Raw genomic sequence first — 14,148 nt, forward strand, 5'->3', positions numbered from 1 at the left:
CGCGTCTGGAGCCTGTGCTCCGCAACAAGAGAGGCCGCGATAGTGAGAGGCCCGCGCACCGCGATGAAGCGTGGCCCCCGCTTGCCACAACTAGAGAAAGCCCTCGCACAGAGACGAAGACCCAACACAGCCAAAAATAAAAAATAATAAATAGATAATAAAAGCTCACCAGGTGATTCTAATGTGCAAGGTTGCTGTGAATACAAAACACCTAACGAAAAAAAGAATAGGCAAAACCGATCTACAAAGATAGAAGTAAGACTAGCAGATACCTTTGAGGAGGAAACTGTGAGAAGGGGCATGAGGGTGCTTTCTGGGTGCTGGAAATGTCACAGAGTGACCCGGGTGGCCATTACATGAGCATAACAATCTATATATTTAAAATGTGTGCGCTATACTATATATATGTTCTACCTCAAATAAAAATTTTAAATAAACAAGTAAATAAAATTATCTCGTGCTCCACAATGGCAAGAATCATGCCTCATTTACATATTTGCACCTTCCAGGGCCTAATACAATGCCTGCTCAGTGTTTGTTGAATTTAATTAAATTGCCCACCAGGTAGCTCCAACTCTATGGTCTCAGCTAGATGATTTTAGTACAACATGTCTGAGTGGTCAAGAGTAGAACTATAGTTGTGCACTTGCTTCCTGCAGCCTCCTTTTAAATTCCCAACGCGTTCATGTTTAAAATATCTGGCGCTTTTTTTTTCTTTTCCAAAAAGGGAGATAGGGGTATTTGCATACTGGAAAACAACCCCATTTGCAGGGTTTAACAAGATTCAAATCAAAAAGGCAAAGGAAGAGGAAACAAAGAAAGGTGCTCCTGTGGCGCCCTAGAAAGCAGATGTTCATTAGGGCCCAGACACACAGATGACGATCACCATGTGCTTATCTGAACCAGCTATCGTCAGAACACACAGTCAAATCAAATTTTGAAGGCTCAAAGGATATGCACCGAAGAACATCCCGAACTGCTGAGACATGAATTTGAATTTGGTGACAGAGACAGAGGGGTAGAAAAGAACACTGTCATTTGAAATCCTATTTATATGTTAAGATATAATCTACTCTTTAAAAAAAGCAATCGAAATCAACATTTAAGATTTTTGCTATTAAAATTAAAATCTGAGGAACTATTACCAAGTAAGAAACACACCTTTTTTTAGTCTTTTGCCAATCAGAAAAATACTTTTGTGGTTATTTTTAGATAAAGAATATTTTTGTGAAATATTCAAGAAACAGAAAAAAATGGCTACATATGATTTTAAATTTTATTATGGGTACAGAAAAATTGTATGCAGCTTACCATTTCACTATGTCATATTTAAGTTCCAATCTCATTAAGAGCACACATTTGGCATCAAAACACTTTTTATTATGCTAATTATATTCTCTTTTGTTCAAAGTATTACATCATGCCTGTGCTTCTATAACACTTATACATTACCAAATACAATTTTATTAAAATTTTCCATATAAAATTGGATAAGGAATCAGAAAGAAAATCCCATTCAAGAGGGAACTGTAATTAGCAAATTCTTAATCATAATCTGTAGCATTAAGAGGTAGCAAAGATTTTTTTTTAAGCCAAACTAAGTCAAACCCACTTGGTCCCTGACTTGGGCAGACGCAGTGGGAGTAGCTTGTACGCAGCCATCATCCTGGCAGATTCACCACTGGGCACACAAACGTGTAGCTGGTCAGAAGCCAGTCCACAGTGGCACTACTGTTACCGCGCAAGAAGAAAAGGTAGAAGCAGGAATGGAGGAGAAAGGGGAAGGAAGGAGTGGGGGAAAAGGAGACGGGAAAGAGGAAGCACACTTTGAGATTGCCCAACCCCCTGGACCCTTGCCATTCCTACTTTGCTGGCCCCTGGGCTTTGTCTAGCTCTTCACCCCAGAGTCAAGCCGCAATCCGGAAACAAAATACCAAGGGATCTATGGTCTGAGTCGTGTTCTAAAGCATAGACTGGTCCCATTTTTGCCCTCCTTTCAGGGGAGGATTCTTAACCTGTGCTCTACAGGCTGAGTCTCAGTAAAAATCTGAGGTTAATGGGAATGTGCCATCATCAGATTCTCAAGGTTTGAGGTTCCCCTAAGAGTTATGAACCATTGTTGGACCAGGACCTGGTGAAAATAAGAGAAGTGATGGTATTGAACAATGTTTTCTTTGTCTTTTGATATCCTTCTTGTTACCAGTCTCAAGAGCTGTTTGCTTGATTCCGTGCTAGAGAAGACAAGGAAAGCTTGTGAGGCTGTAGTAATCTAGTCAGTGACGAGCTAGGGATGAAAAGCCCTACTTCTTAGAAAGCCGGGGACAGCTTTATGAAAATTGGGGGTGGGCTAGGAGGAAAGGGAACAAGAGATTATCAGTGAGGCCAACACAGGAAAAGAAAACAAGTAAGCGGGGAGCTAGTCTCAGGAGCGAGGAGCGAGGAGCGAGGACGTCTCCCAGGGTCTTAACTCAGCAAGAAGCTCCCGAACCCACAACTCCCAGCTTCGCAAATCCCTGACCCACGTGACTCCACAAGCCACACCTCCCATCTCTTCTTGAAACCCGGCCCCCAGTCTTAGAAGCTCAAAACTCCTTTTGAGGGACTAAGGGAACTCGTCTTCCCACTGCCCCTCAGGTGAGTTAGGGAAAACTCCTCACTCCCCTAAAGGGGGCAAAGATGGGTTCCCCGAATTCCAACTCTGAATACTCACCCGCCCCCTCCTCCAAGAAACATTGTCCCCTTGTGATGATTTGGTTCTATGGTAGGACCAGTACAGAACAAGTGTATGTGAATTATAAAGTGGGTTACTTTCACAAGCTCTTATGGGTTGGCTGGGGACCCTATCATTAAAGATAACAATTTATATATGAAATATACTAGATGAGTTTCAAGTTCTAAATAATTGATAAGTGAACTTTTGGGAACAAAACCTGTTGGAAAAACAATCCGCTTGTAAGATAAGGTATACCCAATCACAGAACAAATCACATAGAGCTCTAAAAAATATCATTTGCCCAGCTATAGAATTTCAGCTATAGAAGTTTCTCTGCTAGCCAGTTCTTTCTGTGCTGTTGTTGTTAATAAAGGTATGCAAATAATCATGTAGAATAAAACCTAAGAGCTGAGATTAGGAATTGTTTTTTTTAAGGCTTCCATTTTTAAAACAATGCAATTAATCAAAGCTGTGCTCTGTAGGAAGCAGAGAGGGTTTGGGGAGTATTTCAGTTAATGGCCTGAAAACTGGCAAATTTTTCTTTCTGTAAATGTCTGCATTTGTCAAAAACCTGTTTCGTGATGAATCCAAGTTATTGTTGAGAAGACAAAGGTAAAGTTGGTGGTATTACAAATTTCTGATATGATTTACTTTTCCTTGTAACCAAATATTTTATCTGAGACTTTATTTCAAACTGCGAAAATATTTCATTGCTATTCTACACAGGTGAGGAAGGGTTTAAGTGGTTTTCCAGCACAAACATACTCCCAATTATAAGTCTCAAAATCATCATGTTTAAAAAGTGTTAAACAGGTGAAATAGTATCGTGTCATTTGAGGAGCTTAAGTATAACAGAGATGTAAGTTTATAATCTGAAATTCTTTTTTGGCAACTTTGATTCCCCCCCCCCCAAGAAACTCAAGTTCAGAAAAAGCACAGAATTCCATGATGTATCCATCTAATTCTGCCCATTCTTACTAGTAAATTTTTCAACTTATAAAAAACAAAACTAGTATCATGTAAAGAAGGCCCACCCACTTGCACAGCTGGGAAGATGATGCATTTTTCCTTCAAGCTCAGTAAAAATTATTTATGATATCAATGAAGTGATCTAGTTTTGTTGCAACGAAAAACCATCCCTGAAATTGCTCTTTTTCTGGACCCAGCAGCCCACAGCACTTGTTCAATGGGTAGCCAGAGGGATAGGTTCTGTGTCTCACACTGAGGCCAGAGGATAATTGACTCCTGACGGACTTAGCTCCATTGCAGAGTAAAACAGCTTATTTTAAAAGAATTAAAGATAGATAATGACCAAATAAAGAGAATAAAAAGCTATAACCAGGAAAGATCAGGAATAATAAAAAAATCTGTTATTTTTCTGAAGAAATGCCAGCTCACAATAGACACATTATCACCATGTAGATTGCAGGCAACACAAAGATGTAATTAGCAACATAACAAACTCCAAAGAAGGCTAATAAATTAGGAGAAATAAACATCACTTCAAATGGTTTAAACAATAAATGTAATATTTCTATATAACCATTATGTCATCATTTAAGAATTATATCTCGGCCTGTCACAACCCTATAGGTGGGTTTAATAGCACATTTAAAAGCATAAAACTGGAAAAATAATAATGTAAAATAAGGTAATTGAATATGAAACTTTGAGGAGAAGGAGTTAACATAAAGTACAAAAAGGCGATATTCTTTAAAGTTCTAAGTAGTCATAAAAGGATTATAGAGCAGAAAATATACAAAACAATGGTGACTATCATTTCAAGAAATTTTCATTCATTAATCTAAAGCCCAATTCTTTCTAAAATTCCCAGGTTTACTAGAACTTTTATTAGCACTTTACTTTTTCTCACAATACACATGGCACTGTATTTAATCCCACATACAGATCTGAGTGCCTTCCTGTCACTCAGACCCTTGGTTGGTATGCTGCCTTCCTGGGTGTACTATTTTGTAAATATCCTTTGCTTATGTCTTGAGTTGTGTCTATTCTGTCTTCCCTGGCAGCTGGAGAGCAGGGACCAGATATTACACTCCCTAACCTTTCCCAGTATCAAATGCAGAGAATGGTGCTCTGGGGTCACTAAGGAAATACGATCGCTTAGTTAGTATTTTAGCCCTTCATGAGCCTCAGCAATTTCCCACAAACACCAGATTAAAATTTAGCCTAATTCCAGAATACAGATGTTACAGCCATTGTAGGCAATCATCCACCAGACATTGATTTTGTGTGTTTACAGTAGCAGATTTATAAGCAAGTTAGCTGTTGATATAAGCATCTAATCTCTCTTTTAGAATCTAGGTTTTCATATCTGTCATCCAGAAGACTGTTCTCCATGCTCTAAAATGGTAAATGCATCCATTGAAGAATTAGCTAAAAGACAATGTATGGAGAATGACAATGTTCAGTTTTAGACTGAACATTTTCTCCTCTAGGAGGTCGAGGTGTTGATTTTTGCCCCCTTTTTCTCTCTCACCATCTTTGACACACTTATTTTCCAATGTTTGTTTGAAAATTTTAAATAGTCATATAATTATTTTAAGGAGACTAGATGCATTAAGCAAAAATAAGGAATTCAAATATGTGAGATACATGTTTAGCTGGTTGGCTTGGCTGTCACCTTTCTCTTTACACTTTTCCCCACATTTCTACCTGATTAAGAAATGATTTAGTTTCTGTTATCAAATTCGTGTGCATGCTCAAATTTGCATGTGTGTTTGACACACACAATCTAAGAAGACATTTTGCTGTGTACCATCTGACCAAACTCCCGGTGGTAAATGTCTGTATCATCCAAGTGCTGCTTCTCCCGAGGCATAGCCGAGTTCCACCAGGTTTTACTACTTACTCGTTAAAATGATACAGCAGAGAAACCAGAACATTTACATTCATTCCACATAAAATCCCCAAGCCCAATGTTCAATTTTGAATATATGGTTTAATTTTGTACCAAATATTATGGCACTGCATTTAAATCACTGACATATCATTACTACACTTTCTTTAAAATAAGCGATGTTACATTGAATAAAACACTTCCACTTAAGAACAACTGGATATGTTCCCCGCTTATTCCTGTAATACCCAATGAATGAGATAAAAAGCTAGGTGGCTGAATGTCATATTTAACGTTATACAACGCTCAGTAACAGAGATAATTATAATTCTGAACACCTCAGTGCTAGTTTATGTTTTACTTATTATCCATTAAATGAATAAATGTTTTTACTACATCTGAAATACTATGAAAAATAAGGATTTTCTTGAAAATTAAGCAGAAAAAAGTTTGACTCGTGTTGGTGGGGGCCAGTAATAAGAGGCAAGACAGGCTGAGTCACCAATTTATCACATGTAACATTTCCCTCTTTGATATAATACTATGAGTTTTTTTTCCTGGCACCATATTCTTTAATAAAGACTGCCAAAAAAAAAAGGCACTTTTTGATTCCATAAATTAAGCATGGATCAACTGATATGTGATTCATCTTAGGGATCTTACTTCATAAAATGTTTGAAGTTTTCATTATAGGAACAAAATAAATTAACATTCAAATCAAACTATATTGAGATTTCATTAGAAAATCAGGCTGAGTTATTATATTCGTAGATTTTGGTCTATAATTTTTTTCTGGTCTAAGAAAATTTTGCATGTACTTATTCAGAATAATAATAGTCACTAACAAGCATTTATTTAGCACCTACTGTTCTGCAAATCAAGCAAGGAAATAGGGAGGGCTGATAGCCTTTGAAGAGAGACTTAGTGTGGGATAAGGACACCATGCTTGGGGAAAATAAACTTTAGGGAACTGAGCATCCAATAAAAAACAAACTAGACAAGAAATTCTTCATCTTTAAAAAGAATGAACAACATTTAGGTGTCCATATCATTTTTACCTCCATTCTAGATCTTCCTCACATGATTTTTATTGGTTAAGCAGACATAAGGGAAAAAAAGAATTTTATTTTCTGGCAACTCCCTCTTTAGCAAAAAGAAAAGGGAAAAAGGTCCCTTTGTCTTTAAAGACCTACGACTTAAAATTTCAGTACTCATTAAGTAAGCTGGGGTAATTTAAAAGTTCCAAAAAACCACTAAGCAAAATACAAAGTCTGAGAAATATGTCAGTAAAGCTTAAAAAAGTTTTTCATGAAAGTGTATTACATGGAAATTGCCCATATTTGAATTTAAATTCGAAGCCAAGATTGCCAAACATGTAAGGTATATATAGTTATACTGATACTAAATGACTGAATACTTTCCTACTTCTCTTCACTTATCTTTCCCTGTTCCGTTCTAGGAGCATAAGATTTGTCTCCCAACATATAAAAAAATAATATGTATTATGGAAATTCAAAAGAAATGGCTATCCAAGGGGAAGGGTGCTACAATATTTCATCATAATGCACCTTGATTTTTTAGCATTTCCATGACCTTGAGCCTTCCAACACCACTTCCAGATAGCCACAATATCCCGCTCGCTTAAGGAAATAAGGTGTATTCATCATGTAAAATATTGTATTACTGTATTGATGCATTTAAGCAAACTTTATTCATCTCACAAACGTACTTACTTCTCAAGACACAGAGCAACCCAAGTTTTAATATCATGCCACTGTACCTCCAATTCACCTTAATATACTCAGTAGTTCCACGTATCAAATCATGACCCCTCATTCCTGGAGAAACAGATTGATACAATATTCATTTGACTATGACTAAGGAAAAGTTAAGGAATTCAACAGAATGTTAATGTACCCAAAAATTCAATTCAGAAAAGCTGCTTTTTTTCTAGTAGCTTCACTAATAGAACACCAAATTATATTACTCATTATTTTTCAGATTTTGAAGCTAGGTTCAGGTATGTTCTTTGGCATACACTTATACAAAAATGGCTTTAAAACAAAAATTTGTTTTAGAAACAAACATTTATCTAGTGTAGAACATTTCCTTAGGACACAAAACAATATAACTATGAATAAAGACACAAATGTGTCAAACTGCTTGTAGCTGGTATGAAATATTAGCTAACCATGTAAAGAACATTTTGTACTTCCCTTTCTTCAGAAGAACTAGAATAAGTATTTCGATTTCCATAAATATTTGCATACACATATTGGCAGTAACGTACATCATGGTATCTTTGAAACAAACAGAATTCAAGGGTTGCCTTGCAATAAGTGAAAATGTCTACACACAAAATGTTAATTAAAATATGTTACATTATCAGAATTTTTCCTGTGTATCTGGAAAGTAGATACCAAATTTAATTTTTAGTAATATGGCATGCCACTTAATAATTTAGAAAATCCTTTAGAACAATACGTGCTTATATTTATGAAGCTACATCAACCTGTATCTTAGAATGAATGTGTCAGGTGATAAAGAGAACCCTGCTGTGATAAGACCATCCTTAACGGAGAAATACAAAAAACTCAACAAGCGTGTAAAATCAGGTTACTTGCAATCTCTGTTACTCTATGCTAAGGCATTATGAAAATTTCGCAGTCTCCTTCATTTCCACCCATGTCCTTCCTTTCTATAACATCCTCAATTTTACTTTATGTTTAATGCAGCTGTATTACTTTTTCTAATAATTATCTTTTTCTGTCAAAGCACAAAGCATACCAATATGGTCACACACTGTAATCTAGCTCCACAGGCTTTTTTGGTTGTTGATTGTTAGTAGAATGCAGACGTAACTAATATATTTTTATAGAGAAAAATTACTAAATTTTTCAAACAGACTCTGGATGATTAACATACGAAGAATGATTTGACATATGTTAACTTTTTACGGTATGGCAACAAAACTCATTTTCAAGTGCCATTTTCATTGGTATCTATTCCTTCTAATGAAAAGAAATCCCATCTGTTTATTCTTTTTCAATTCAAAACACATCCATCTCTTGATCACAAGTTTAAGTCAAATATCACTTGGTAAACGACCGTGCCATCCCTCAGTTTTTGATATAGCTTCCACACAGAAGTTTCAAAACAACTCTGTCTAGCAAACACATCACTGTACTTTAAACAGTGATGTTTTCTATCCCATATTTCAGGAAGGTTAAAACACACACACACAGAGGCAAGGATCATCACTGTAGACAACAGATTCTACGTCAGTTTATTAACTGTTTAGGTAGATTAGGTAACACTTGTTTTTAAACTAACTACAAATCAAATCAGGTCTCTATTTTTTTTAATGACTCACAATACCATGTGACCAAGAGATAGATGAGATAAGGGAGACAAAAAGGGCTATGTGTTCTGAACTATGCTACCTAAAATCTGCATCTAGTCGCTTTACATTTTAGGAGATGCCTCTTCCTGAGATAATCAAGATACTTTACAACAGGGAATTTAGATTTAATTATCAAACTTTAATACCAAGTTATATAGGTCAAGTGAGTATGTATGTCTTTCTCCGGAAACAAAGAGATTCAGAATAATAGGATTTCAGATTTCATAGTAGAAACAGCAAGATATGTTTTGAGAATGTCATTTACCGTAACACAAATCAATATTAAATGCTTTATGCAGGAAGCACACTTTCAGAAAATGGGCCCTAAAGCTTTCTGGGATCCGACCCTAATTACTAGAGCAGGCTCTTGCCGTTTGTCTCTCTCTTCAATTATTTACGGGGCAAAAAGAGCCAAATGGCATTGCATTAGCTATATTAAATGCTACGTACTTGGTTTCTAACTTACTAATGGTACATAAAAATTACTAAGGTGAATATGCCTGTAGAAACATGGCCTTTTTTTCTTTTTCACCTGAGTGTATGTTATTTATTATTCATATAGTTAAGTGTTGAATAGGCTGTCTTTTAGGTACCCAATGCTGCATAATTTAAACAAGTGCATTAAACATATATGATATCTAAAAGGTAGAGCATTGATTACACTTCAAAATTTCTTTGAACAACTTATATTTACAGTGTAGCTCACCAAAACACGGGTACCTCCCTCCACTCCCTGAAAACAAATACAGCAGCGACCACACAAGAATGAATGATGGGTACCCTTGCTGCTACCATCTTGCCGCTTTGTGGCGACCCAAAGTAAAATGAAAATGGGGAGAGGGGTGAAAATGAGGCCCTTGAGGGCTAAGAAATTTCAGGTCTCTATGCTAACAAGTGTCCTTTTTACATGGACACATACAAAACTATGATGTAGGTACATAACATGGACCACACACACTTGTAAGAAAGAAAAGCTTATCAAGGTTGAATCAGAGATTCTCTGCACCAGGCCAGAAATGCCCTCTGCCAGCAAGCAGGGCATGATTACAACCTCCTAAAGAAAGTTCAGAGGCTGCATCTTTTGTGATCTAGAAGGGCACCAGGAGTCAAGATAAGAGATGCTAATTGCTGAAGAAGTCTGGTGCATCCAACTTTCGCCCTCCCAAACTGTGGGAAAAAGCTTCCAAAGCAGTGAAACCCTCACTCTTCATGGACCCAATATTTTTTTTTCGAGTTCAGGAGGCATCAAATTCTTATTGTCAAAATAGGATAGGCCCACTAACAACGTAACCCAGGGCCCCTGGAAAGCCAGGTCGCAATTTGTATGACTACATGTCATCCGCTGTGTTACCTAAGCGTGTTCCAAGGCCGTTTTTGAGAAAGCACCACTGGAAATCGATCTGTGGCAAACACGTAAGGTAGTATGTCTCTAAACTAAATACTAAGTCACTTCTTTCTCTGCATCGAAATCTGCCCATTGTCCCTCCTTTGCAGAAGCTACAGGGAAGACTAAAAGGGACATCAATGAACGCTGAGTGAACTTTGGCCACTTTTCTACCCAAAACAACAGCGTAAAAGTAGAAATCAGTAACCAGGTGAAGTGCCACACCGCACAAAGATCAAGGCGAGGGGCGGGCGCGCAGGGCCGGAGGCGGGGAGGAAAAAGTCCCGTCCCCCGCCTCGAGCCCCAGTTGTCTCGCGCGCGGGAGGCTGAGGGGCGTCCCCGGGGGGTGGGAGGCTCCGCGCCACTCCGAGGGAAGCCGAGAGTTACTGCTCGCCGGGCGAGGCCCAGGAGAAGGGCTCGAAGATCCGCGCCGCAGCGGGTCCTGCCGCGGGCCCCAGGCGTCGGCGGCCGAGCAGCCAAGGCTCGGCGAGGGGCGCCGCTCGGCCCGCGACCCTCCCCGCTTCCCGGGCCAGGAAGGGGCCGGCGGCTCTTTCCTGTCTAGTCTCTCCCCCCGCGGCTTTCTGTAACCCGATCCCCGCACTCCGCTCCGCGGGCAGCCGCCGCCCCGCGCGCCGCCGGGCTTCGCCCAGGCCAGCGCTATAGTTAGCAACCTTCCATCAACTCCACCGGGGGCGGCGGGGGCTCGCCGCGTGCCCCTCCCGGACCGGAGCCGCGCGCGCCCCCGGCGCCCCCCGCCCCGGCGCCCCTTTACCTTCGCTTGAAGATACTGGGGGTAGTAGTAGGTGGCGTACTGAGGGTACATCTGCTGTTTCCACACTTTGCCCATGAAGCTGGAAGGGAGCCTGCCGTGCAGGGTCGCGGGTACTTTGGGGTTTCCAAGTCTCGGTCTCTCCTGCCTCTCCCTTTCCGGCGGTGGCGGCTGCCGCTGCTCCACCTCCCAGCCCGGACCAGACGTCCTCCTCCTCCTCCTCCTCCTCCTCCTCCTCCTCCTTCTCCTCCTCCTCCTGCTTCTGCTCCCAGACAGAGAGAAAGACACTGCAGAGCGCAGAGGGCACCCCGGACAGGGCGCTCGCAAGGAGTTGCCTCCCGGAGCCCGAGTGCTCCGGGGCTGCCAAGGGCTGGCGCGCCGGCCGCGCTCCGCTGCGGCGAGCAGGCTCAGCGGGGCCGGGAGGTGATCAATACAAGTGGAAAGTGCTGCGGCGGCGGCGGCGGCGGCGGCTGCGCTCGGTGCCAGGCGGCATCTGGGGTGGGTGCGCCCGATTGGGGAGGGGGAGAGGGGCTGGCGTGCCGAGGCCGTGGGGGAAGGGCGGGCGGGGGCGGGGCTTGGGCGCCGCGGAGCCGGGACCGGCTGGAGGTGAGGGCTGACTTTTAACCACTCCTCACCTCCCAGGCTTGACGGGCAGAAGCCTTGGGAGCCCGAATCGCTTTGTGTTGGGGGTGGCGGGGTGGGGGGTAGATTGGGGAGGGGGGACCCAGCTTAAGAACTGCAGAGTGGACACCTTCTTTGGGGGGACCCAGCTTAAGAACTGCAGAGTGGACACCTTGTTTGCTTTCATGAGTTTTTATCTCCTTAAGGGGGAGGGGAGGTAAGGGGGAAAGAGGAGGAAATCTGATTCATCTCTCACTTCCCGCCCCCCCCCCCCCCGCCCCCCCCCCGCCCAATGATTTTTTTTTTTTTTCACAAGAGGAGGAAAATGATTTAGTGCCCAACCACAAGGCTGGAGTGGGGACACCTGGGTTCGGTTCCCCCCAGGCCACAACACTAATTTTCTAGGTGACCTTGGGAGGGTTAGTGTCCTTCGGATTGGTGAGTTTGGTGAGATATGAGAGGTGAAATCATGCCCTCTGCACAAGAGGAGGCAAAGCACTCAAACACATATACACACACGCTCCTCACAACAAATAGACGGATCTTTCTAAGGGGAAGATGTCGCAAAGAGGCAGAATGTTATTATTAGAGGACACAATATAGACATCAGCTTTTCTCTGCCTCTTTCTAATGCTGCCAGACAGTCTGACAACTCCCACTCAGGAACAAGGAAACTCCCTGAGTTTGGAATATTTTAAGGCCATTTTGAAAGTCACGCTGGCATATTGTTGCAGTGTGCTTCAGTGACATATTAAAATCAATCTCTCCCTTTCTGCCTCTCTCCATCTCCTAATTGTCACAGCTCCAGACAGCCCCAGACAGCAGTGGTTCAGTTCACTACATAACTGGATATAATTTAATGGAGTTAATTGGTCCCTGAAGCTGCCTGTAGAAGACTTTTATATTCTAGCTCAACAAGAGATAATACCAAAAATGTACAAATAGGATAAGTAGGAAAGCACCTTCAAATTGGAGTTGTTGCGCATCTAATAAAATGTAATGAAAAATTAATCTGTTATTAAGTAGACCTTGATTACTCTGTTTTGTCATTTTGATTTTCTGAGAGTCTGTTTTCATAATAGCACAAAGGTAAATCAAACTGAAATGGAATGCATGATTTTGTCAAACAGTTACATTTTTATTTGATTACATTTCAAAAGATTTAGTAAGATACTTTAAAATGATGCAATAGTGAAATGAAACCTTTATCATCTTTATATGATTTAGACAAATTTCTAGGTTATACATTTTGAAAAAACAAATGTAAGTTCATATGAGAATATTTTGGATATGCCACGAGGCAAATCACGTTCTTTTAAAAAAATTAACAGTTAACCCATGTGAAATCCTATAGCTGAGCTTCTGCTGTATGGTGGGCCCTGTGGAGGTTAATGTCGATCTGAAGGTCGGGGTGGTCCATTGCCTAGCTAAGGGAGCTAAAAATAGTTCTTTATACTGTTTCAGTGTGGGACTCTTGAATGCATTTGTTAAGAGAACCATGTGAACTAACCTGTGTTAAGAACCTAGGAGGACTAGGAATGATGGTTTACAGGAGTGATGGAAGGAAGAGAACAAGTTAAGAACAATCTCAGGAGTTCTAGGCCTGAGTTGATAAAAGAAATTACCAAACTCAGACTGTTGTACGTTTTTCTGGATGATGAAAATTCAGTCTGTTTTACAGAGCCCAGAAGCACACCCACAATTATGTAGACACTTGATTTATGACTGCGGTGGTATTGCAGAGCAGTGGAGAAAGAATGAGCTTTTCAATAAATGATTCGGGTCAATTGGCTATCCATATGGAAAAAATGAAATTGGAGCCCTGCTTCACAAAAGGGGAAGAAAGAATTTCAAATGAATCAAAGACCTAGATGTAAAAAAAACAAAACTATAAAGCTGTTAGGAGATAATATAGGAAATATCTTGATAGCATTGAAGTAGGGAAAGATTTCTTTAATAAGGTGACCAAGAGTACAAGATTGATCAACTTGACTCTATTAAAATTCAGAACACTGATTCATCAAAGGATTCTATAAAGAGAGTGAAAAAGCAAGCCACAAAATAATTATTTGTAATCCATATAACTACAAAAGGCTAATAGAATATATAAAGAACTCCCTGAAATCAATTTTAAAAAGAAAAATAACATGTTAAAACATGAGTAAAAGATTAAACATGTATATTTCATAGAGGAGGAAACACAAATGTCCCTATAACATTTGAAGAGATACTCATACTCATTAGTAATAAGGAAATGTAATTAAAATAATAATAAGATACCATTTCACACTCACCAGATTGGCAAAAATTAAGAACTCTGAAAATAATAAGGGTAGGTGAAGATGTAGAAAAGGGGAAAATCTCAAAAACAACTGCTTACTGGAGGAAATGTAAATTGGTA

The 14,148-nt window shown here is 40.1% G+C and overlaps 1 protein-coding gene across 9 annotated transcripts in view; it reads right to left on the reverse strand.

The window, feature by feature from the left end:
* The window catches only part of RBMS1 (RNA binding motif single stranded interacting protein 1), a 210,039-nt gene extending 198,403 nt beyond the window's left edge, over positions 1-11,636 (reverse strand). For 8 of the 9 annotated variants that reach the window (XM_036857061.1, XM_036857069.1, XM_036857067.1 and 5 more), the window contains exon 1: positions 11,130-11,328. In XM_036857061.1, coding sequence (XP_036712956.1) covers positions 11,130-11,204 — 75 coding nt within the window. In that variant the 5' untranslated portion in view covers positions 11,205-11,328. Of the gene's footprint in view, positions 1-11,129 lie in introns of all 9 variants that reach the window. The other variant, XM_036857075.1, reaches the window with a different exon arrangement.
* Between the last annotated feature and the right edge of the window lie 2,512 nt (positions 11,637-14,148).

The sequence above is a fragment of the Balaenoptera musculus genome, chromosome 7 (genome assembly GCF_009873245.2).
Source record: "Balaenoptera musculus isolate JJ_BM4_2016_0621 chromosome 7, mBalMus1.pri.v3, whole genome shotgun sequence".
NCBI classification, from domain to species: Eukaryota; Metazoa; Chordata; class Mammalia; order Artiodactyla; family Balaenopteridae; genus Balaenoptera; species Balaenoptera musculus.